General features: G+C 57.4%; 1 protein-coding gene across 13 annotated transcripts; it reads left to right on the top strand.

Annotated features, from left to right (window-relative positions):
- The first annotated feature begins 1,105 nt into the window (after positions 1-1,105).
- DPEP1 (dipeptidase 1) lies at positions 1,106-19,652 on the top strand. 13 transcript variants are annotated; one of them, XM_081508137.1, is made up of 13 exons: positions 12,023-12,249; positions 12,329-12,403; positions 12,621-12,891; positions 13,368-13,526; positions 17,432-17,564; positions 17,798-17,930; positions 18,026-18,176; positions 18,304-18,373; positions 18,511-18,687; positions 18,774-18,858; positions 18,938-19,013; positions 19,129-19,264; positions 19,347-19,652. In XM_081508137.1, the coding sequence occupies exons 4-13, from the start codon at positions 13,423-13,425 to the stop codon at positions 19,512-19,514; spliced, it is 1,233 nt and encodes a 410-aa protein (XP_081364263.1). In that variant the 5' UTR covers positions 12,023-12,249; positions 12,329-12,403; positions 12,621-12,891; positions 13,368-13,422; the 3' UTR covers positions 19,515-19,652. The 13 variants fall into 13 exon arrangements, with proteins under 13 accessions (XP_081364268.1, XP_081364271.1, XP_081364260.1 ...); XM_081508144.1 differs by having other exon boundaries at positions 12,023-12,251; positions 13,289-13,526; XM_081508141.1 differs by having other exon boundaries at positions 12,047-12,249; positions 12,621-13,526.
- Positions 19,653-24,849: the final 5,197 nt, after the last annotated feature.

Raw genomic sequence — 24,849 nt, 5'->3', positions numbered from 1 at the left:
TGGGCTCTGACCGGCCCAGAGGGGCAGCCCAGGGGCAAGTCCAAAGCCCACTCTGGCTCAAGTGGGCCCTCCTTCCCCTTTGCTAAGGGCGGCCCCCGCTGCCCCCTTGCCTCCTGGGATCCAAGTCTTGTCTTCCTTGTCCACCAAACAGGCACACCCTGGCCTGCACCTCCTGAAGACTCCCAGAGATGATCAGTCCAGGACCCTCAAACCTCCCACCACCCGGATTACCTGTCCCAGAAGCCAGAGACTGAGGCCAAGCATCTTTCGACTCCTTCCTGTGCTCGGTGTTCAGCCGTGTTGTTGTGCGTGCGTGTCCACAGTTCCCGTTCATCCCATGCCACCCTCCATGTGTGGATGCGCTACGATCTATGGGTCCGTCCACTCTGGGTGGACATCAGGGCTGCCCCCCGTGCTGTGGTGGTGATCGCTTTGCTGAGATACAGCTCACCTGCCACCTGTTACACAGTGAACGTGTGTGCCTCATTCACGTGCCGAAATCCTAACCCGGATGTGGCGGTATTGGGCGGGGGCTTGTGTGCCAAGTCAGGGGTTACTGATGTCCATGAGGGCAATTGGGCTGTAACAGCCATAAAATGCACTGTGACCTCTGTCCCTGTAACCGCACCCCCTGCAGCACGTCCTCCAGGTGCGCTACCAGGTGGGCAGCGAGGCGCCTGCCTCACATGATGCGACTCTAACCATGCAGCTTGATGGACTACATTTTGCTTATTCATCAGATGTTGGGCTTTTGGGTTGTTGGTATCTTTTGGCTGCTGTGAACATTTCTGTGTGGGTGTACAAACATGACTTACAGAGTTTTTGGTACATATATGATATTTTCACAGTTAAAATGTACAATAAAAAGAACCAAGCAAGCTTACATATGCCCTCCTGGAGCAGCCGCTGAGATCTGCCATTGCAAAGCTGGATGAGGCAGCTGGCACTGCATCCACTGCTCTGGGCTGCCCACTGGAAGGAAGTTGGGAGCCCATACAGTCGCTTCTCCCCTGGGCAGGGTGCTGGGAGGCTAAGAGGGGAGGGGACAGCTTCCTGGGCCAGTCCCTCCCCCACACAGCTGCTGCCCCCCCACCTCTCACAATCTGAAGACCAGGGCTTCTCGGGAGGAAATGGGGCATTTTCTCCTTCCTAGGAGGAGAGGTAGGTGCTAGAGTAGGACCAGCACAGCCGTGAGGTCCTGGGGTGATGCCTGCGTCGCCGCTGAGACCACAGTGAGTGGGCTGGGGGCCGGGGGGCTGCTGGGGGTTGGGGATCTGCCACTAGGGAGGTGTGGTCTCGAGGGGAGATGGCCGGAGCCCAGGTCAGCACAGCAGGGAGACAAGGAGCCTGAAGCAGATGGAATTCCAGAAGGTGAGAGAGCTGTGGTCAGTGTGAAACTGAGGCTCACAGGGTTCCCCTCTATACCCCGGCTTCTTGTCAGGAGCCTCTCTGCTGTCCTTAGGATGTGGTCTAGACCCGCTAGGGCCGGCAAGGCCCCTGTTGCCTTCTCGCTCCCACACCTCTGCTGTCCTCTGCACAGAACCTTTCTCCCTGGCTGCCCACCCTTCAAGATTCAGCTAGCCTGTCCCCTCCTCCAGGAAGGCTTCCTTTTCTGCAGTTCTGCCTGGCTGCCCTGCTCTCTGCTCTGCTCACTACCATTCCCCCATCAGGTGGGATGGATGTGCTGAATGAATGAATTGAATAAGTGAAGGAAGGAGTGGAAGAATCAAAGTGGGCCGTCTGCAAGAGCCCATGTTGGGCAGATAACAAGGGCCTCCTGATTCTGAAAGCTCAGAACGTTTGGTCCTCCTGGCAGCAGCAGATCAACTCACAACAGTAACAAAGCGCAAGTGGGCTGTGTTCTTTGTATCTAATGCAGAGACGTTTCCTAAGTGAGGGGGTCTGTTCCGCGGGCTTGAAGCGCTGGGACGTGGGATGCATGCATGAGTCCTGTAGCCCCCTGTGCTCTGAGCCCCCTCCAGAAGCTGCCTGCTGGTCAGTGGGGAGAGGGCCCCATGGACGGGCCCCTGGGCCCCTCTCTGAGAAACACATGGTTAAAAGCAACCTCCCAGAGCAGCATGCCTTCAGCACCCCCTCACCAGTCAGGTCTCTGAGTCTACCTCACCTCAAGTTAAATAATGGTTTAGAGGTTCACAATCTTGCAAGGAACCTGTGTCACTTTTCTTTTTCCTTACTCAATCCCCTTTCCTGTGGACCTCACTGTCACAGCCACAGGAAGGGGACAGGCTTTAAGCCCTTCAGGGGAATGGTCGTAGCATATTCTAGGGAGGGGGTGCGGGCACAGGGGGTCGTGCTGGACTAGTGGGTGGGGCATCTGCCTGGGCCCAGGGAGCCTGGGGGCTGCGTCACTTTTATTCAGTACAGCTTTTTCCATGGGGGAGAAGGCACAGGGCAGCATCTCCCTTGAGACTTGCTGGCGGTTGCGGGCCTGTGTCCAGACTCAGGGAGGCGGTGGTTTGGTGTCACGGCAGGAGGGGGAGTCTGGTTTCCCTGATTGTGGCCCGTCCAGGCCTCAGTCTCCTGATTCACTGATGAATCCAGATCTGCGTGTGTGTCCACAGCTCTGGGGGTGAGGAAGGTGAGGACAAGGGCTCCTTCTCCATCCAGGCAGTGAGGCTGGAAGGCATCTGATGGCCTTGCCCACTGGGAATGGGCAGCGGGGCAGTTATGGAGGCCACATAGGGTGGCCTCGGACAGGGGAGCCAAGGGCTTCTGGGTCCCCTGGGGACAGCAAGCGGGGGAGGCCCCGGCCCCTCCCAACTTCTGCTGTCCTGAAGCCTGGGCTCTAGCCCCGGCTCTGAGCCATGTGGCCTGGGTGTGTGCACCCCTCGCCTCGGTTTCCAGACTTGGGAAAGAGGGGAACTACAGAGTCTGCAGGGCCCTGCCCCACAAGTGAGACCTCCGGGCCACACCGCAGGACCCGACTGGCCACCAGGGGGCAGCAGTGGGGGGGCCGGACCGAGGGGGACCCGAGCCCCTGGCCTCACCTCTGGGCCTTTACCAGCCTCAGGGCGAGCTTGGGGCTCCAGGCCTGTCTCACAGACAGGACAGGGCAGCCCACACCCAGTGCTTAAGAGACCTGAAGCATTTTCTCACCAGCGTCCCGCCCACATCTAGAGTGTCCCCATGCCCACACCGCTGTCCCTGCCCTAGATTCAGGGGACAAGGCTGGCCCCACTGGGAGGCTGTCACTTGCCCTGCCCCCAACCAGCTCAGCGATCACCCTGCCCTGCATGGAAGGGGCCAGGCTGGGACAGGGGTGTAGACAGGGGTGTAGACAGGGGTGCCCCGGAACAGGGAAGTCTGTGGGCAGAGGGGCCAGGATAACTGGTGGGGCCCCCAGACCTGCCCCCCTTGGGCACCATCTGGACATTGCTGGGACGTCCTCCTGCCAGCGGGACACCTGGCGTCCACACAGGAACTCAGCCAGGAACCAGGCCCTGAGAGTGGAGGGCCTGGAGTCGGGGAGCACCCACCCCCATCTCTGTGCGGAGCCTGCTTAAATACTCTTCTCTGTTTTAATTATTTTTCCATTTTAATGCACAGGCTAAAAATGTCAAACAGTAATAACATCAAAAGATGTTATTACAAAGAGTAATAACATCAAAAGTAGGAATCTGCCCCTTCCACCCCGGCCTCGGTGCCTCTGGCCCTCCCACCCGTCCAGTGATGCCAAGACCCTGGTCAGACCCAGGGGAAGTTCTCCTCTCTAGCCTCTGTGCCCACAGAGGGGTGCTACCCCAAATGTGGAACTGGGGGATCTCCGTCCAGGCAGGGGCCACATGTGGCTGCCTCCCCCAGGCCCTGGTCCATGGTGCCCAGGGTCAGACCCTCAGCCCCTTCTCCACCCTGAACCAGCCCTCCTCCTGAACCCTCACCACCCTCTAGGGGAGGGTCAAGGGTCAGGGAGCCGACTTGCTCTAGAGCTTTGGTAGGTGCCCCCTCAGCTCTGCCACCTTCCGCTAGGACCCCCATTGCTTTTGGAGCCCCCTTCTCATGCTACATCCCCATATATGACCCACTCCTGTTATTATGTCCTGTTCCTCCCAGTTCTAGTATCTGAGAGCCTCACAGTTGGGGTGGGGGGCTGTCCCCACCCAGAATCAGCGTCTGTGAACCAGGAGGGGGCCAGGGCAGAGGGGGTTGAGAGTGGGGCACTGTGCCCCGACCCGGGCTGCTGGGATCCTCCCTGGGTGGGGATGGGACTGCCAACTGTCTGCCAGCTGTTTGCCAGCGCCTGCCAGGGTGTGTCCCCCCATCCTAACCTCAGAATCCTGAAACCAATTAGCGCAGCCAGCCCCCAGCTGGGCTGGGGCTCCACACAGACCTTCTCCTGGTCTGAGTCTCTGCCAGAGGACATTCCGATCCCTGCCTGCTTCAGATCCTCCTGGAGTCGAGAGTACTACACATATAGAATGCGGGCCCCAGCCTCTGGGCCAGGCTTCAGAGAAGATGCCTTCCAGCCCTGGACACAGCCATCATCCTCGATCCCAGCAGTGAGGGCAGGGTGGCATCCCAGGGCCCTCAGGTGCCAGGTTGCCTATTACCAGATGATGCTGTGGGCCTGGCGGGGGTGGGGAGAGCATGGCCCAGCCCAGCTATCCTTGTGAGGCCCCACAACTCCTAACTCAGCCCCCCACTGATGCCACCAGCCTGTCTGAGGGAACTGCCTCTACCTGCCTGGGGACCCTGATGCCCTATCACCCAGCCCAGCCCTGTCTGGCCTGCCCTGAGCCTGAGGCCCAGCCTGAGGGTCAGAGGGCGCTGAGTCTGGGTGGGCCGTGTGTGCCGGGCACGCCTGCCTCTCGTGTCTGCAGAAACTCAGACCAGCTGACACGTGTGCAGCGCTCACCCCTCAGAGGCCGCCTGTGGAACTCAGGGGCGGGTGCAACTTGAGAAAAACAGAAACAACCCCCCAGGTCTCGTGACCTGAGGGGAGCCCGCCCTCCTGTTCCTGGGGAGCCTGGGCACCAGCACTCACTGAGCTGCAGGAAGCCTGTCTCCTCCCATCGCAAGAGGGCTGTCTGGTTTAGGCAGCACCCGGCAGGGCAGCCATTAGTGGATACCTGCTGTATGCCTGGTGAGGCATCTGAGTCTGAACTGAGGGGGCCCAGTTCAGGTGCCCGACGGGTGAGTGCATCGCGGGCAGGTGAAGAAAGGGCCTGCTGGGCTGGGGTTCTAGGGGTGAATGGAGGGCCAGGGCCTCTTGAGAGTGTCTCTGGAGCCCCTGAGGGAGGGACCGCTGCTGTGTCCAGTGGACCATGGAGCTCAGAGTGGTGGGGGCAGCCAGTGGGGCTATGCAGTTGACCCTGGACACTGGGGGACAGAGCGGGATGGAGGGGGACAGTGGGAGCAGAGGGGGACAGAGGGGACAGAGGGGGATGGAGGGGGACAGAGGGGGACAGTGGGGGATGGAGGGGGACAGAGGGAGACAGTGGGGGACAGAGGGGGACATAGGAGGACAGTGGGGGACAGAGGGGGACAGTGGGGACAGTGGGGGACAGAGGGGGACATAGGGGTACAGTGGGGGACAGAGGGGGACATAGGAGGACAGTGGGGGACAGAGGGGGACAGTGGGGACAGTGGGGGACAGAGGGGGACATAGGGGGACAGTGGGGGCAGAGGGGACAGAGGGGGACAGTGGGAGACAGAAGGGGACAGTTGGGGCAGAGGGGGGCAGAGGGGGAAGAGGGGCAGAGGGGCAGAGGGGGACAGAGGGGGACAGTGGGGGACAGAAGGGGACAGTTAGGGAAGATGGGGACAGAGGGGGACAGTGGGGGACAGAGGGGGACAGTGGGGACAGTGGGGGACAGAGGGGGACAGTTGGGGCAGAGGGGGGCAGAGGGGGAAGAGGGGCAGAGGGGAAGAGGGGGACAGAGGGGGACAGTGGGGACAGAGGGGGACAGTGGGGGCAGAAGGGGACAGAGGGGACAGTGGGGGGCAGAGGGAGACAGTGGAGGACAGTGGGGGGCAGAATGGGACAGTGGGAGACAGTGGGGACAGAGGGGGACAGAGGGGGACAGTGGGGGACAGAGGGGGACAGAGGGGGACAGTGGGGACAGAGGGGGACAGAGGGGGACAATGGGGACAGAGGGGGACAGAAGGGGACAGTGGGGACAGAGGGGGACAGAGGGGGACAGTGGGGACAGAGGGGGACAGAGGGGGACAGTGGGGACAGAGGGGGACAGTGGGGGCAGAAGGGGACAGAGGGGACAGAGGGGCAGAGGGGACAGTGGAGGACAGTGGGGGGCAGAGAGGGACATAGGGGGACAGTGGGGGGCAGAGGGGACAGAGGGGGACAGTGGGGGACAGAGGGGGACAGTGGGGGACAGAGGGGGACAGTGGGGACAGAGGGGGACAGAGGGGGACAGTGGGAACAGTGGGGGACAGAGGGGGACAGTGGGGGACAGAGGGGGACAGTAGGGACAGTGGGGGACATAGGGGGACATAGGGGGACAGTGGGGGACAGAGGGGGACAGTGGGGGACAGAGGGGGACAGTGGGAACAGTGGGGGACAGAGGGGGACATAGGGGGACAGTGGGGGACAGTGGGGACAGAGGGGGATGGAGGGGGACAGTGGGGGACAGAGGGGGACAGTGGGGGCAGAGGAGACAGAGGGGGACAGTGGGGGACAGAGGGGAACATAAGGGGACAGTGGGGGAAAGAAGGAGACAGAGGGGGACAGTGGGGGACAGAGGGGGACATAAGGGGACAGAGGGGGACAGTGGGGGACAGAGGGGGACAGTGGGGGCAGAGGAGACAGAGGGGGACAGTGTGGGACAGAGGGGGACAGAGGGGGACAGTGGGGACAGAGGGGGACAGTAGGGACAGAAGGGGACAGAGGGGACAGTGGGGGGCAGAGGGGAACATAAGGGGACAGTGGGGGAAAGAAGGAGACAGAGGGGGACAGTGGGGGACAGAGGGGGACAGTGGGGGCAGAGGAGACAGAGGGGGACAGTGGGGGACAGAGGGGGACAGAGGGGGACAGTGGGGGACAGAGGGGGACAGTAGGGACAGAAGGGGACAGAGGGGACAGTGGGGGGCAGAGGGAGACAATGGAGGACAGTGGGGGATAGAGGGGGACAGTGGGGACAGAGGGGGACAGAGGGGGACATAGGGGGACAGTGGGGAACAGAGGGGAGCATAGGGGGACAGAGGGGTCAGAGGGGGACAGTGGGGACAGAGGGGACTGTGGGGGACCAGGAGGACTGTGGAGAAGCCAGCAGCCTGGAGGCACCCCTGGGGCCTGGGTGGCCAGGGGCCATCCATGAGGGTTGGGGGCAGAGATCTGGGTGGTGACTTCATGACTGGGCCCAGACAGCTGAGAGGCCTTAGGACGCCCTGACGCAGAGCTCACATGGTCTGAAGGGCCTGTACCCAGGGCTCCCCAGGACACGCCTCCAGGCCCAGTGGGGGTTGCTGGGTACCAGGCTCTGTGGGTGGTCACAGGGCTGAGGGCCTGGCTGCAGGCCCCGAGGTGGACATGGGGGCTGGGTGGGCACAGTGACACAGAGACGAGGGCACCTGCAGGGCTAAGCCTGTGTGCTGTGGTGTGTGACAGGACAGACCGGGGCAGGAGTGTGTGTGAAAGTGTGGTCACATCCATGTACCTATGTATTACTGTGGGTTTATATTGGTGTGCTAAATATGTGTCTGTGTGCACGTCTGCATCTTGGAGTCTGTGTGTGCCTGATCACATGAGCAAGTCCACATGGGTGTGCTTATAAGCCTGTGCAGCGTCTGCACACACAGGTCTCGTCTGTGATGTCCTGGTGCGTACGTGTGCCGGTGTGTGGGTCACAGGGAGGTGTCGGCATGTTTGCTATGTTGGTGTCTCTGGGGGCACAAACATCTTTGCACACAGGTGGTTGTGCCAGTGTGCCTGTGTAACTGTGCCCTGGATGTGGGTGTGCGGTGAGCTGTGTCTGCATGTGTCTGTTCACACACACAGGGTGTGTGTTCCTGAGGGGCACGGGCTGTGGACTCAGGCCCTCCGGCTGCCCCGGGCTGTGTCGGGGCTGTGCCCCTGTGGGCACAGGTGCGGGGGGGTGGGCGGTCTTGGGGGACCGACCCGGGAGCTCCGGTGAGCACCTGGGCTGCTCTGGGTGGGTTTATGAAGAGCCGGGCAGGCTCTGACCGCTCCCTGGACGCCTCTCTGTGGCTCCGGCCAAAATGTAACAGCACTGCTTAGTTTTTGTGGTTTATTGTCACCGTGTTCTTTCTGATTACGGCAAGTGACGCTGATGTCTCCAATTAATAACATTATTCTCTTTATTTAAATAAAAAGGGAAAACGTTTTAAGGCAGACAGTTAGGCGGCTCCCCTGAGAGCTGAGCAGGCGGCAAGGCTTGGCCATTCTCCTGGGGACCCTGGGGAAGAGCGTGTGTCCTCAGCCGCCATGGACCTGGGGCTTCTTGTTGCCAAGGAGACCGTGGGGCGCGGCCGCCCCCAGCAGCCCAAGGTGGTTCGGGTTACTCACCCATTTTACAGACCAGGGCACTGTCACCAACACTGTCACCCGCTGTGGGAGAAGGGCCAGCGTGTCAGCTCCCTGCTGTTGAACAAGCGATCCTCCAAAGCTCCAGCCGGCACTCGGGGGTCTCCGGCATCACTCATGTTTCCAGACCCAGCAGGGCCAACTGGTCTCTGGCCCAGAGTCCGGCGTCAGCCAGGAGCTGGCAGGGGGTGCCGCGGCTGGCCATCAGTCTGGGGGAGCTGGGCTGGTGACTGTGTTCCCCACGGCGTGTCCAGGACAGGAGCCAGATGGCAGCACGGAAGTCACGCCAGCCACTTTCTCTGTGGGTCAAGCCAGCTGTCTCTCCTCTTGGCAGAGAGTAAGGAGGATCGACAGGCGAGTGCTGCCAGTTCTGGAACACGCAGTCGGCCACACAGGAGCGTGAACCCAGGGCGGCCTGTTCCCAAGCTCGTGCTCTCAACAAAGCCTGGCCCCACCTCCTGAGAGAGTCTTTAAAATCAAAGGACCTGGGCGAGGCCGCCGAGCCCACTCTGTCCCTGAGGCTCATGTTACGGGGTGCCAGCACAAGAGGAAGCAGAGACACCATAAGAATCCTCCACAGCTACACCCACCACAGCCCTTAGGTCAGAGGTGGGCTTGAGATGGGCATTTCCTTGCCATGTCCCTCCAGTTCAGTTCAGTCGCTCAGTCGTGTCCGACTCTTTGTGACCTCATGAATCGCAGCACGCCAGGCCTCCCTGTCCATCACCAACTCCTGGAGTTTACCCAAACCCATATCCATCGAGTTAGTGATGCCATCCAACCATCTCATCCTCTGTCGTCCCCTTCTCCTCCTGCCCCCAATCCTTCCCAGCATTAGGGTCTTTTCCAATGAGTCAACTCTTTGCATGAGGTGGCCAAAGTATTGGAGTTTCAGCTTCAACATCAGTCCTTCCAATGAACACACAGGACTGATCTCCTTTAGGATGGACTAGTTGGATCTTCTTGCAGTCCAAGGGACTCTCAAGAGTCTTCTCCAACACCACAGTTCAAAAGCATCAATTCTTCGGCACTCAGCTTTCTTCACCGTCCAACTCTCACATCCATACATGACTACTGGAAAAACCATAGCCTTGACCAGACAGACCTTTGTTGGCAAAGTAATGTCTCTGATTTTAAATATGCTATCTAGGTTGGTCATAACTTTCCTTCCAAGGAGTAAGCGTCTTTTAATTTCATGGCTGCAATCACCATCAGCAGTGATTTTGGAGCCCCCCAAAAATAGTCTGACACTGTTTCCACTGTTTCCCCATCTATTTGCCATGAAGTGATGGGACCAGATGCCATGATCTTAGTTTTCTGAACGTTGAGCTTTAAGCCAACTTTTTCACTCTCTTCTTTCACTTTCATCAAGAGGCTCTTTAGTTCTTCTTCACTTTCTGCCATAAGGGTGGTGTCATCTGCACATCTGAGGTTATTGATATTTCTCCCGGCAATCTTGATTCCAGGTTGTGCTTCATCCAGCCCGGCATTTTTCGTGATGTACTCTGCATATAAGTTAAATAAGCAGGGTGACAATATACAGCCTTGACGTACTCCTTTTCCTATTTGGAACCAGTCTGTTGTTCCATGTCCAGTTCTAACTGTTGCTTCCTGACCTGCATACAGGTTTCTCAAGAGGCAGGTCAGATGGTCTGGTATTCTCATCTCTTTCACAATTTTCCACAGTTTATTGTGATCCACAGTCAAAGGCTTTGGCATAGTCAATAAAGTAGAAATAGATGTTTTTCTGGAACTCTCTTGCTTTTTCGATGATCCAGCGGATGTTGGCAATTTGATCTCTGGTTCCTCTGCCTTTTCTAAAACCAGCTTGAACATCTGGAAGTTCATGGTTCACGTATTGCTGAAGCCTGGCTTGGAGAATTTTGAGCCTTACTTTACTAGCCTGTGAGATGAGTGCAATTGTGCGGTAGTTTGAGCATTCTTTGGCATTGCCTTTCTTTGAGGTTGGAATGAAAACTGACCTTTTCCAGTCCTGTGGCCACTGCTGAGTTTTCCAGATTTGCTGGCATATCGAGTGCAGCACTTTCACAGCATCACCTTTGAGGTTTTGAAATAGCTCAACTGGAATTCCATCACCTCCACTAGCTTTGTTTGTAGTGATGCTTTCTAAGGCCCACTTGACTTCACATTCCAGGATGTCTGGCTCTAGGTGAGTGATCACACCATCGTGATTATCTGGGTTGTGAAGATCTTTTTTGTACAGTTCTTCTGTGTATTCTTGCCACCTCTTCTTAATATGTCCCTCCAGGTGGCAGGAAATGACTCAGGCAGAACCTGCAGTGTCCCAGAGACGAAGGGTCCTTGACTGGCAGATTCAGGCTGTTTGGGGTATAGCTTAGACAGAGACAGCCTCTTCAGGAGCATTTACAGAAGGGGGCGGCAGGGGTGCAGAGGGCAGGGGCCCATCAGAAACCAGAGAGGAGCTCAACTTAGATGTCACAGGAGCAAGTGGGAGTGAGAGACACGGCTAAAATCAGATTTACAGATGGCTGGACGGTGGACAGGCTGACCCCTGGTGCCCACGGACATAGATGGACAGTCGTCGTTGGTCCATGGGCAGGCTGACTCTGGGGGAAAAGACACCAGGGAGTGTCCCTAAAAATATATTTGTTTTGAGAATCAGAGTTGCTGTGATATGCTCATGTTAGATTCTGACATTAAGGGCCCCTTCTTGCTCTGGGAGGCTCTTGTATCCAGCAGTTTGACTACTGCATGACGCAACAAAGACCTCCAGCTGGTTGAGGACAGTCTGCACGTGCAACGCAAGGTCGAAATACACAATGGGGAGAAAGGGGTCCAGAGGAAACATTATCATCCAGTAAAAACAGGAGAAAAGAAAACAGAACTACCAACTGATACCAGATAATATTGCTTCCATACAAGAACAAGGAGCAAAGAAAAAAGAAACCCACCAACAACAGAGACACAAGACAGCACTTTGGGAGGTTAAGTATATAATTTCTAAAAGAAAACTGGGTGAAAGTGCTCAAATTCAGAAACAAGGAAACTTATAGAATAAATTCAAAGAATAGAATATTCCATTCATAAATTCACAGAATAGAAATGCATAGAATAAAACCACAAGAAAACCTAAAACAGGAGAGAAAAACACAAGAGTCAAATAGGAGCAGTGCCAGAGGTCCAGCATCCGACGGAGCATGGTGCCTGAGAGCAGACAGAGGAGGGTTCCAGGGCGTGTTCTGGGACCAGCGGCAGAGTCGGTGACCCCGCATGAGGAGCTGGTCAGATGAAAACAGTCTCCAGTGAGGCACGTCACTGAGAAAGTGCAGAGCCAAGGAGGAAGAGGTAGCTCAAGGAGATTGTGCAAGAAGGCAACAGGCTGCCTACAAAGAACTGAATTCTCAGCAATAGTGCATTATGGATGGCCATTCACTTTTGAGAGAAAACAGGTTATGATCCAGAAGTGCAAGGCCAGCAAACCTGTTGCTCAGTTATGAGGGCATAATAATGTCAAGTGCAAACATTCCAGGGCTTGGAAGCTCACTTCCCAACACCATTGCCAGGGGTGGTTTGGGGACCAGCTGTAGCGAAACAGGACATAAACCTAGAGGTGGAGGGCCCAATGCAGAAATTCAATGGGAACCATGGATCCAAAGTTGGGCACCGTGAGTAGGAGGCCCAGAGTATGGAAGACTGTCAGGCAATCAGAGACCTCAGGATGAACAATCGACTTGAGCAGACAGGTTCAGGTGTGAGTGGGGGGCCTGACCTGCGGGTCCACAGGTCGGCGCTCCCAGCAGGAGGGCCCATGATGACTTCTGTTTGCAGACAGATGCCGTGGCTGAGAAGTCTGACCACGTGCACAAGCAGCCTGATCCCGAGCCCCGCCAAGGGACACAGGCTGTGAGTCACTGGAGGAAGGAGGCGAAACGGACCCCGCACGGCACGAGCCCTCCTGGGTGTAGACTTGGGCCCCTTGGCTGTCATCTTCTGGGGCTATCATCCTGGAAATCCTCTCCTGTTTGAACAAGGGTGGACCCGGCCCTCCCATGGGTGTAGTTGAGTGTCCTTGAGTCTTCTGTTTCTTGGGTCACCCAAGGATGTATGGTCACGCCCACAGCTTAACTCCTGGAAATGTGTCCTCTCTCATCAACTTGCAAGAGTCATCTATAGCTGAAGTCCTGGAATTGAACGTGAATGACCCAGTAAGACCAGCCCTGTGGAACCCAGCAACCCGAGGAGCCAGAGTTGCCCACCAGAACCAGGATGCTGGCCCAGCCCTGGAACGAGGATCACTGATTCACCCATCTCAGCGGCTCCTGGGAGCATCCTCAAACTGCCCCACCCGAGAGACCTGTTTGTCCTCAAACAAATCCATCTGAGAGACCTGTGTGAGCCCCCAGTTCTAAGGAAGTACAAACACTCCAGGCTTCTGACCCCAAGCCCCAGTGTCCAACCTGCAGCTGAGCGGGGGTCACAGTGCTGTCCCCAGCACCAGGGTGGGGTGTGGTGGGAGCACCCCTATGGGACTGTGCTCCATTGTCTGTGGAAAGTAACATAAAACTACTTGACAGGCAAACAGAGGGGTGCATTCAAGGATGCAAGATAGAATGTTGTTTGCAGACCTCACACTGGGTACTAGGGGCGGGCGTGGTGTCCTATCCTCTGGGCAGCAGCTCCGCCCTTGGGGTTTTACTGCACCTGGGCCTGGCCCGGACAATGACGCCCAGCCTAGGAAGTGACGCCCAGCCACAGGGTCCAGGAACTCCCATCTTCCCACCCTCGCAGGGAATGCGCTGATTACTGATAAACGGGAGGCTGGGCAGCAATCACCTGGACCAAAGGCCTCCGTTTTCTGGCAGGACAGCCGGTCAGGACAGACGCACAGCAGCAGCAGGCAGTGGGTGCCCAGGGACAGTGCCATGTGGACTGGCTGGTGGCTCTGGTCCCTGGTGGCCGTCTGCACTGCGGACCAGTTCCGGGACACTGCAGTGAGACTCATGCAGCAAACGCCTGTCATCGACGGGTAAGCAGCCACTTGGGATGGGGCTGGGGTCTGGGCTGGGGGAGGTGTGATCAAGGCTCATGTGACCTGAGACAGGCACTGCCCTGTCTCCCCGAGACTCGGTCTCTCCAACTGCAACATGGCCTTTGCTCTTTGCTGGACTCTTTGTGGGATCTCAAGGCCACAAAGCCTTCAGCAGAGGAGGGTCTGTGGGAATGGAGCAGGCAGGGGGTGAGTGGCTAGGCCCCCGCACCTCAGTAGCTCCCGGGGCACCTGAGCCCAACCTGAACCTCCTGGGGGCTGGATCCCAGCTCAGGAGGGGGGTGCTGGGGGCCCTGCCTCACAGAAAGAGTAGGGAGGGTGGCATCGGGGAGACCCTGCTGGCCTTCTTGACCCTTCTTCTTGAGGCCCTCTTGTCAAGCCCACCTGCCCCGTCCACCTGGCATGACCCCATCAAGTCCCAGCTTGACCTCACCAAGGCATGTCAACCTTCAGCGCCCCAGACAAGCTCCTGGGCACCTACTCCCATGGGTACCATTCCAGCCAAGACCCTAGAGACACCCTGTCACTCCCTGATGTTACGGCTAACTTGGACCAGCCTGTGCCCTCACCCTCCCCCCCCCCCACTTGGGGTCAGCCCTGCACCTCTGACCATCCCCTCCTCCTACAGGCTGGAGGTCAGGTCTCACACTGCAGCCAGGGGGAGGCTTGGAGACCCAAGTCCCATCCCTCCACTTCATGCTCCTCCCCTGCCGTGACTCCCACTGAGCTTAGAACAATAAAAACAAACCAAAAAAAGTCCTCACAGCTGCCCCTGGGGCCCCTCGATGCTGCAAGCAGGCCTGGCCAGGCCCCCTCTCCTGATCCTGGCCCCAGCTCCTCGGGGACTTCCAGAGCCCTGGGAAGGACACCACCTGTGCACACACTCCTGCCCCGCTTGTTCTCCTGCCCGCCCACCTGCCATGGTGCCCGGCACACTGGCTGCACGCAGCCCAGAGGAACAGTATCTGGTGTGCACTGGCTCTTGGGTGCCGGGAAGGTTAGGAAAACACTACATGCTGCTGGGTTTTGTTGGACAAAAGCTCTACGTGAAAAGCAGAGAAAGTGAGTGTCTTGTCACATAAGACCTGCTGGGAGCTGCAGGGCAGCCCTAGAGAAGGAAGTGGCCATCAAGGGTCAGTGTGCACCCCACCTTTCCTCCCTCCCACAGCCCCCCCAGACCACTCTCCTTCCCGTGCTCCCTGGAGCTCCCATCCCCCTGGTTGCCGCTCACCTGCCCCACAGGTACAGAGAGCTTTCTGCAGAGGCCGCTGCCCTTGGCTCCCACCCCCGAGGCCCTGCTGTCTCACAGGTCCGAGTTCAGGGACTGGGCATCCCAGGCCAGCAAGCATAGGTAGATGATGCCACCAAATGAACCAGGGAAGCTGTTCCTTCATTCTGGAGGACTCAGGGCAGCCGGGCACAGGGAGAGGGGGTCCGAGTCTAGGTAATGGAGCTGTCCAGAGGTCCATGTGAGGGGTAAGATGGCTCACAGAGCCCAGACAGCCAGGAGTACTCAGGACGCTGTGATCTGGGGTTATCCAAAATCTTAGAAAACTAAAACTAGGTTGATAAAATCAAGAGCAATGTAGGTAAGAGACACAAAGAAGTAGCTTTAACAACAGAGAAGTGCAGAGGAAGCCCTGGCACAGCATTCCACAATAGTGCAGCCACCATTCCCACAGTTACCTCATGGTTTAACATGGCTGCACCAGCTCCAGCCATCACATCTGTATGTCATAGCTAGTCTAAGTGCGCATTCCGTTGTCCTTTCTAGCGCTCTCCAGCACTAGGAACCCTCTCCTCCTCTCTTTGAGTAGAATGGAAGGGTCCTTTATCATGTCTGAGGATGCTACCCAGGCCACAAAGATAAGGAGAGAAGCTCCACCAGGCTCCAAAAGGTGGTATTGCCCACAGAGCAGAGACCTACAAAGGGAGTAGAGGCTGAGGGGAGGAAGGAGGAACAAAGTGGAGGCAGCTGGAGGGTGGGGCTGGACTTCCTAGACCAGCAAAGGAGTAAAGTCCTGCCCAGTGGCACTGCCCCAGGGACAGCACCCCCCAATCCTGCAATGAGGTGATGACCTCGCCTCACTGGAGTTCATCCACCTCTCACTCAGCAAAGGCCATGCTTAGCAGTCAAATCTCAGAATTTGCAGAAAACACAGCTGGGGTGGGAGCGCCACCCAGGGCACCTGGGGCACCTTCCACAGTCTGGAGCCCCAGGGTGGGGCCCGGGGAGCCCTCACTTTCCACCAGCAGGAAGAGCCCACCCAGGGGGCTGGACAACCTGGGCCATCACAGTTTTAACATTGATAGTGATTGATCCTCACTAGGCAGCCCCAACGGAGAAGGCAATGGCACCCTACTCCAGTACTCTTGCCTGGAATATCCCATGGACGGAGGAGCCTGGTAGGCTACAGTCCATGGGGTCGCTAAGAGTCGGACACGACTGAGTGACTTCACTTTCACTTTTCCCTTTCATGCACTGGAGAAGGAAATGGCAACCCACTCCAGTATTCTTGCCTGGAGAATCCCAGGGACGGCGGAGCCTGATGGGCTGCCGTCTATGGGGTCGCACAGAGTCGGACACGACTGAAGCGACTTAGCAGCAGCAGCAGCAGGCAGCCCCGACAGATGAAGAAAAAGACATGAGGAAGGAGCAGGAGCTGGGGATGGGGGAGGGTCCTGGGGACAGTGGGCCTGGCTGCAGGGCTGCAGAGGAGACCTGGATAGGAGGGCTCCCAGTGGGAGCAAAGCCCTCTCCGGGTGTCCCCGTTGTCACCAGACCAGGGATGCAGCCAGGCGGCTCCCTGCACGGCTCCCTGAATGTCCCATGCGTGTGTGCACACAGGGTGATAAAAGCCAGACCCAGGGTCTCCGGACAGGCCTGAGACTCTGCTCCTCTCATCAGGTCCCAGGGGCCGAGGCCACTTCCAGCAGCTGGAGCTTGTGGCTCCCAGCGGCCTCTGCCCTGGGGGCTGCTCCTGGCCTCCTCTGTCAGTTCCTGGGTCCAGGGAGAAGGTGCCCCAACCCCACCGGTGCCCACTCCCCAGCGGCGGTAGCCCTCCGCGCCCCCTGCGCCTTCTCCTCTGGGTCAGGTCCCGTCCTCTCCGCCCTTCCTACCTCTCCTTCTGCCTCCACCCCCCACCTCCAATGCACTCTCCACCTCCAGGCTCCCGGGAAGACTTCAGAGGGCCTGTCTTTTGGAAGCATAGAGGATCCTCTTGGAAATGGTGCTAGACTGTGCCCAGGGACAGAGGCATAGAGGGTCTGCGGCGGGGGCTCCAAATTCTGCACTGGTGCGCGGCTCCGTTGGCTACCCTCCCCCAGGGAAGACCACGCCCCTCACTTCCCCCCTGTCTCTGCAAGAGGAGATTTCAACTCCTTTTTTTGACCACGCCCCAAGGCGGGGTCTTAGTTCCGGCTGAGGGATGGAACCCGCCGCCCCGCCTTGGAAGCGCGGAGTCGTAACCACTGGACCGCCAGGGAGTCCTAGAATTTCGTCTTTAATCTGTGAATCTCGCCGAGGCCCTACACCCAGTAACCCCATGGCAATCAGTCTTATCCACGGAGATTGTTTTAATCGCCCGCCCCCTCCTCCACGCAGCCCCACGATTTTGAAGCCAGGCCAGTGTGCGCCCTCCTTTTTCCCCGGTGGAAGGCTCGGGGAGAGAAGACCTGTCCCCTTAGGGCTCAGCTCGCTGGCCTGGCCTGGGGGTGGGGCCGGCTGAGAAGCTCACCTGTGCTCAGGTGTGTTCGGGTAACAGCAATCACCCTGGGATCCTCCTAGTCCTCAGCCACTAGAAGAGGAGCCAGAGAAGGGGCAGCCTGCCTGGGAGGAAGCTGTCCTGAAACCCCGTCCTGACTCCTCCTCCTGGCCCCTGCAGGCACAATGACCTGCCCTGGCAGCTGCTGAACAAGTTCAACAATCAGCTTCAGGACCCGAGGGCCAACCTGACCAGCCTGAACGGCACGCACACCAACATCCCCAAGCTGAAGGCTGGCTTTGTGGGGGCCCAGGTAGGGTCCTGCCCTGAGCCCGCCCACACGCGGAGCCCACCCGCTCCTCCCTTGGCGCCCCTCACTGGTGGCCGCGTACCTTCCTGCGCCCTTAGCAGGGGCTCCGATAGCCACCCAGGCTGTGGGAAGGGCTTCTGGGGCGCGAGCGGAGCCCCAGGCCTGTATGCCTGAGCAGGGGCAGGGCCTGGGTTCCGACCGCTGGGCTCCCAGCCCCTCCCCACCGTGGCCCCCAGTTCTGGTCTGCGTACACGCCCTGCGACACCCAGAACAAGGATTCGGTGAAGCGGACGCTGGAGCAGATTGACGTCATCCAGCGCATGTGCCAGCTCTACCCCGAGACCTTCCTGTGTGTCACGGACAGCGCAGGTGGGTGCCAGCGCCCCAGGGGTGGGGGGGCCGTCCTGAGCAGAACCGCTTGGCTGTCGGTTCACCTTGCAGCACACCCCGCCCCCCACCGACAGGCATCCGACAGGCCTTCCAGGAGGGAAAGGTGGCCAGTCTGGTTGGTGTGGAGGGCGGCCACTCCATCGACAGCAGTCTGGGTGTCCTGCGGGCGCTCTACCACCTGGGCATGCGCTACCTGACTCTCACCCACAGCTGCAACACGCCCTGGTGAGCAGCCCCAGGTCGGGTCTTGGGGCAGGGACCCTGGGGTACCTGCTGTCCTCCGAAGAGGCCCGAGGTGGGTGGGTCTGGACAACCACGCTTCCCCTTGGGCTCTCACTCTCTTCTTTCCCAGGGCTGACAACTGGCTGGTGGACACAGGAGAGGATGAAGCCCAGAGCCAAGGCCTGTCATCCTTTGGGCAGGTGAGTGGAGGACAGGGCGATGATGAGCCCCAGAAGGTCGTGTGAACACAAGTGGGTGCAGTGCAGCCTGCCTGTTCCCAGGGTGTCGTCCATGACCCTCCGGGCTGGACAGATCACCTGATCCCGTCCCCCCTCAGAGCGTCGTGAAGGAGATGAACCGGCTGGGCGTCATCATCGACTTGGCCCACGTGTCCGTGGCCACCATGGAGGCCACTCTGCAGCTGTCCAAGGCCCCGGTCGTCTTCAGCCACTCCTCTGCCTACAGCGTGTGCAAGCACCGGCGCAATGTGCCCGACCACGTGCTGCAGTTGGTGGTGAGGGCATGGCTGCTGCCTCTGCCCTGGGCTGGCCCTGGAAGCCTGGCTGCCCTGCCCCCAGCTCCACCCTCTCTCCTTTGCAGAAGCAGACAGGCAGCCTGGTGATGGTGAACTTCTACAATGACTATGTTTCCTGCAAAGCGAAGGCCAACTTGTCCCAAGTGGCAGGTGGGTGGGCTTGAGTGGCCGCAGTGCGGGCCGGGGGTGGGGTCCCTCTTGCAGGGCCTCACCTGCTGCCCCCGTGCAGACCACCTGGACTACATCAAGAAGGTTGCAGGAGCTGGAGCCGTGGGCTTTGGTGGGGACTACGATGGTGTGTCCAGGTAAGGCGAGACCCTGCCCATATGTTGTGGGGAGCGGAGGGAGGAGCCCTGAGGGCTCCAGGGCTCTGGATGGGGCCCCCAGGGTGCAGACTCTGGCTCTCTGTCCACATCTCAGGCTCCCCTCTGGGCTGGAGGATGTGTCCAAGTATCCAGACCTGGTCGCTGAGCTGCTCAGGAGACAGTGGACAGAGGCAGAGGTCAGGGGCGCCCTGGCTGAAAACCTGCTGAGGGTCTTCGAGGCGGTGGAGCAGGTGAGGAGGGACTGCCATGTTCCTGTCCCCCCACCCCCGACCTTCTCCTGCTCTCAGGCAGCTGACCTGTGTCTGTCCCCAGGCTAGCGATCACAAGCAGGCTCCTGGAGAAGAGTTCATCCCACTGGGCCAGCTGGAGGCTTCCTGCAGGACCAAGTACGGCTACTCAGGGGCTCCCAGCCTCCACCTCCAGCGAGGGGCCCTGCTGGCCTCTCTTGTGACCCTCCTCCTTAGCCTGTATCTTCTCTGACACTCTGGGGGCCAGAATGGCCGTGATTCCCTGTGCAGTCAGACTGCCCGGTCCTGGGCAGGCGGCAGGACTCCTTGGGCAGCACAATACACAGGCACAGCTGGACCCTCAATAAAGGCACCAAGCCTTCAACTCTCATGTCATCGGCAACCGTAGCTCTGGGGGGGGCCTCTGGCTGGACACCTGGACACACAAGTGCCCAAGTCCTGAAGGTCAGGGCCAGTGGGGTCAGGGTCTGAGAAACTGTGTGGACGTTGCTGGAGGCTCTTTAAAAACACAGTCCAGGCTTCAGTTGCCACATCTTCACACGCACTTGTACATAGGCACACACACAAACACACATGCATGCATGCTCATGTGTGCACACCTGCACCCCACACCCTCATATCCTCACTCATGCTTGTACATGTATACTCCCAATGCACTCACACTCGTGTGCCCACCCCTTGGGCCAGGCTCTCTTGGTATAAAGGTCTGGAGCAGGGAGGCTCCCAGCCCCGCAGGGTCTCCTCACACACAGTGAACACAGATCCTACAGGGCAGGGCTTCCCACCTGGGCTCAGCACCTCCCCAGCCTGGTCATTTGGTGGATGTGTCTTGAGATGAATAACTTAGTGGGTGACAGACTCCAGACAAGACCCCTAACATGTCTCTGCTGGTGCTTTTCCAGGCCAGAGCCCCTGAGAACACTGCTACCAACCTGTGCCTGCCAGCCAGCTGGCACCCTCTCAGGGAGGTCCAAAGTCACAAGCTGGGACACTGGGGTATTTGCTGACACTCGGGATCAGTTTAATGTTACAGGAGGAAAAACTCAAGTCGAAGGTTTTTGTCCTGAGTTGGCCAATTATTCCCAACTCCCCCAGCTGCTGCCACTGATTTACCTAGCTGGGTTGGAGGAAGCAGGAGGGGACCTTGGTGGGCTGCAGGTGAGTATGTCTAAATTTGCTAATGGGGAGGGATTTTCCCATAAGAGATGCTTTAAATCCATCTGAAATCACCTTCATCACATTGGAACCACACCCGGAGGCAACAGATCAAGTGCTGTCCCCAGAATCTGGTCCTGGAAATCCTTCTGCTCGCACCTCATTCACCCTTGGAGTTGCAGACCCACAGCCTTTCCTGGAGCTCCTGGTAATGGGCTCCATGGAGGCAGGTGCCATGCTTGAGCCCACCCAGCATTGTGGAGTCCGTTCTGGAGCCCCTGGAGGGCCATCTCCCTGGGCAGAGCCCATATCAGTCATTCTGTAACTGATCTCAAGTGGCCTCGGCCTGAAGAACAGCTTAAAGAGAGGCTTGGGTTCCCAGCCAGAGACTGGGCTGGGTTGTAGAGATGAGAGCACCAGATTCTAGCTGCTAGACCAGTGGTCAGTGACAAAGGGCCCTGGCCCTTCAGCTTCGCAGAGAAGAATTTCCACAAAGACGGAAAGTAGTGAAACAAGTAAAGTATTGATTAAGAGGAAAAAGAGTACAGTATGTGTGGACAAGCACACAAGCAGACTCAGGGAGAGGGGGAGTCCCTAAGTTGCATCCTCCTGGCAGTTAGATTTACTTTCATGGGGCATTTCTTCTGGGTTTCCTTTGGTCAGTCATTCTGATTTTCCTGGTTCATAGTCCGTATTTGGTATAGCTCAGGCTCCTCCCATGAGTGTGTGCATCTCATAGCCAAGATGGATCCTACCGAAAAGGCTTCTGGGTAGAACATCCCTTGACATGACTCCTCTTTGGCTTCTAAGGAGGTTTTTCTGTACATGTGTGGTCTGGGTGGTTTGAGTAGGGCCCAGCCTCCTCCCTTAATTGCCCTGCTGTTCTTGTCTTGGAGTTTCCCTCAAGAGAGAATCAATCTCCAACTGCTTTACCCTGGTTGCGGGGGAGGGGGTGTGTGCCCATCTGCCTCCTGCTTCACAACCAGGCAACAAGGAGTCTCAGGCCCGGTTCAAACCAAGATGTGCTCGGAGCAGGGACAAGGGGTGGCCCAGAGCCAGTTAGTCACTCTGGCAGGCAGATGGGCACAAAGGGCAGGGACCTAACTGCGGTTCTGACTCCAGAACCCTGTTAGGGGTTCACATGTCCCCCAAACTGATCAAGATCAGACAGACTGTGAAGAACCGCCCCCCCCCCCCCCCCGCAACCCCGTGGAACACGAACCATCGAATCTAACAGACTGCCCAGAAGGCTTGGCTGAGAGCAGGGCCTTCTGACAATGCACCAGGGGCCCCAGCAGAGTCCCTGCACAAACTCTGTCCTCTGGTGGGCAAGAGCATCTCACAGGGGTGCAGCCAGATGGGCAGACTAGTTTCTGGAGCACACAGGGGCTGCCCAGATGTAGTTTCGGGGTACACAGAAGGCTGCCCGGATGAGGTTCCAGTGAGTACAGCGAGGCACACAGACAATATCTGGAGCACACAGTGGCAGGGTGCACCATTCGGGATCCGGGGCACACATAGGGGGCCACGCTATTGTGCCTCACGTCCTCAGGTGCACACAAGGCTGTGCACGGAAGTAGTTTCTGGTCACATGGGGGTGCCTGGAGGCAGTTTCTGGAGCACCGAGGGTTTGTTAAAGGAAGGTATTTTCTGGTTCATACAGAGTAATGCCTGGAGGTCATTTCTGGTGCACCAGGGGATACAGGAGCATAGTTTCTAGCTTGTGTCGGGGTAGGGAGGCGAGCGGGGTAGTGCCCGGACGTCCTTTCTGGTGCACACAGGAGCTGCCCTGACGTAGTTTCGGGGCACACCGGTTGCTTCCCGCATGTGGTTTGCATGAGTACAGAGGGCCTCAGGGGCGCAGTTTCTGCAACTCAGAGGGCGTCTGGACACCAATCTGGTTCTGACGCACAGATAGGGGCATACTGTAGTGCTTCAACGTGTCCACTGGAGGGCACACCAACATGCTTTCTGGTGCAAACCTGGGGGCCTACAGATGTAGGTCCCACGTGCACAGTGCCGTCCACAGATGTGGTTTCGGGTGTACACAGGAGTTTCCCGGAGGTAGTTTCTGATACACACAGGAAGTGCCCGTACACAGTTTCTGGATCACACAGAGGGATGTAACGACCTGATTCCCGCACAGATATAGAGGCATGCTGTCGTGTCTAACATGTCCACAAGAGGGCGCACCAACATGCTTTCGGTACACACGTGGGTGCCCACAGACATAGTTTGTGCGCCCACCGTGGGGGAGAACGGATGTGGTTTCTGGTGCACATAAGGGGTTGCCCAGACGTTTATGATGCACACAGGAAGTGCCCGGAGGTTATTTATGATACACAGGAAGTGACCGGACGTATACCTGAGCATAGACTGTAGCATGATGTCACGCCTAACGTGTCCATAGGAGGGCGCACTGACACGCTTTTGATGGACACCTGAGTGCCCAGAAACTGGGTTTCTGGGCCCACAGTGGAGGCGAACTGATGTGGTTTCTGGCGTACATAAGGGGTGCCTGCACGTTGTTTCTGATGCACATAGAGCGATGCAACAGTATGATTCCTATGTCATGTTGTGCCTAAAATATCCACAGGAGGGCGCCCACAGACCTGGTTTCTGCGTGAACGCTGGGGGTGAATGGATGGGGGTTTCAGGTGCAGATAAAAGGGTGCCGGAACGTTTATGATACGCACAGGAAGTACCAAGACTATATATGACACACACAGGAAGTGCCCGGAGATTATTTACGATGGACACAGGAAGTGACCGGACGTTGTTTCTGGAGCACACAGGAAGTGCCTGGATGTATTTTTGTACATATATAGCGACACGCTGTTGTGCATAACGTGTACACAGGAGGGCGCAGGAACACGCTTTTAGCACACGCATGGGTCCCCGTAGACCTGGTTTCTGTGCCCACAGTGGGGGAGAACGGATGTGGTTTCTGGGCCACATAAGGGAGTGTGCGCACGTTGTTTCTGATGCATAGAGGAAGTGCCCGGACGTTGTTTCTGATGCACCCGAAGTGATGCAACAATCTGATTCCCGAGCATATATACAGTGTTATGTTGTCATGCCTAATGTATCCAGAGGAGGGTGCACCAACATGATCTTGGTGCATAAGTGGGTGTCCACACTTAGTTTCTGAGTCCAGAGTAGGGGGTGAACGGATGTGGTTTCAGGTGAACATAAGGGGGTGCCGGGACCATTATTTTTTATTCGCACAGGGAGTACCCAGCCAGTTGTTTCTGATACACACAGGAAGCGCCCTGACTTCCTGCATTCCTGCCTATACATATAATGGCGTGCAGTTGCGCCTAACATGCCCACAGGAGCGCGCGCTAACCTGTTGTTGGTGAGCACATGGGTGCCCACAGACCTGGTGTCTGTGCCTACAGTGGAGGCGAACGGATGTTGTTTCTGGTGCACATAAGGACCGGGGTGCCCGGACGTAGTTTCTGAGGAACATAGGAAATGCCCGGATGTAGTTTCTGGAGCACACAGTTCAGTTCAGTCGCTCAGTCGTGTCCGTCTCTTTGTGACCCCATGGACTGCAAGACGCCAGACTTCCCTGTCCATCACCAATTCCGGAGCCAACTCAAACTCATGTCCATTGCGTCAGTGATGCCATCCAACCATCTCAACCTGTCGTTCCCTTCTCCTTCTGCCTTCAATCTTTCCCAGCATTAGGGTCTTTTCCAATGAGTCGGTTGTTTGCATCAGGTGGTCAAAATATTGGAGTTTCAGATTCAGCATCAGTCCTTCCAATGAATATTCAGGACTGATTTCCTTTGGGATGGACTGGTTGGATCTCCTTGCAGTCCAAGGGACTCTGAAGAGTCTTCTCCAACACCACAGTTCAAAAGCATCTTCGGCGCTCAGCTTTCTTTATACTCCAGCTCTCACATCCATACATGACTACTGGAAAAACCGTAGCTTTGACTAGACAGACCTTTGTTGATAAAGTAATGTCTCTGCTTTTTAATATGCTGTCCTGGTTGGTCATAGCTTTTCTTCCAAGGAGCAAGCGTCTTTTAATTTCATGGGTGCAGTCACCATTTACAGTGATTTTGGAGCCCCACAAAATAAAGTCTGTCACTGTTTCCATTGTTTTCCCATCTATTTGCCATGAAGTAATGGGACTGGATGCCATGATCTTACTTTTCTGAATGCTGAGTTTTAAGCCAACTTTTTCACTCTCCTCTTTCACTTTCATCAAGAGACTCTTTAGTTCTTTGCTTTCTGCCATAATGGTGATGTCCTCTGCATATCTGAGGTTATTGCTATTTCTCCTAGCAATCTTGATTCTAGCTTGTGCTTCGTCCAGCCCGGCATTTCGTTTGATGTATTCTGCATATAGGTTAAATAAGCAGGGTGACAGTATATAGCCTTGACATACTCCTTTCCTG

This window comes from Giraffa tippelskirchi, chromosome 7 (genome assembly GCF_054371585.1).
Source record: "Giraffa tippelskirchi isolate mGirTip1 chromosome 7, T2T-mGirTip1v1.2.pri, whole genome shotgun sequence".
In the NCBI taxonomy this organism is placed as follows: Eukaryota; Metazoa; Chordata; class Mammalia; order Artiodactyla; family Giraffidae; genus Giraffa; species Giraffa tippelskirchi.
The sequence above is the reverse complement of the archived record's forward strand: the minus strand, read 5'-3'. Positions and strand labels throughout refer to the sequence as shown.

Excerpts from the sequence above, each read along its gene's own strand:
- DPEP1 (XM_081508132.1), top strand. The coding sequence starts at position 5,095 with ATGCCTGGTGAGGCATCTGAGTCTGAACTGAGGGGGCCCAGTTCAGGT. Across the intron at positions 5,152-13,362 it reads CCAGTTCAGGTGCCCGACGG|GACAGCCGGTCAGGACAGAC; the intron begins GTGAGTGCATCG and ends GTTTTCTGGCAG. Across the intron at positions 19,014-19,128 it reads GACTACGATGGTGTGTCCAG|GCTCCCCTCTGGGCTGGAGG; the intron begins GTAAGGCGAGAC and ends TCCACATCTCAG.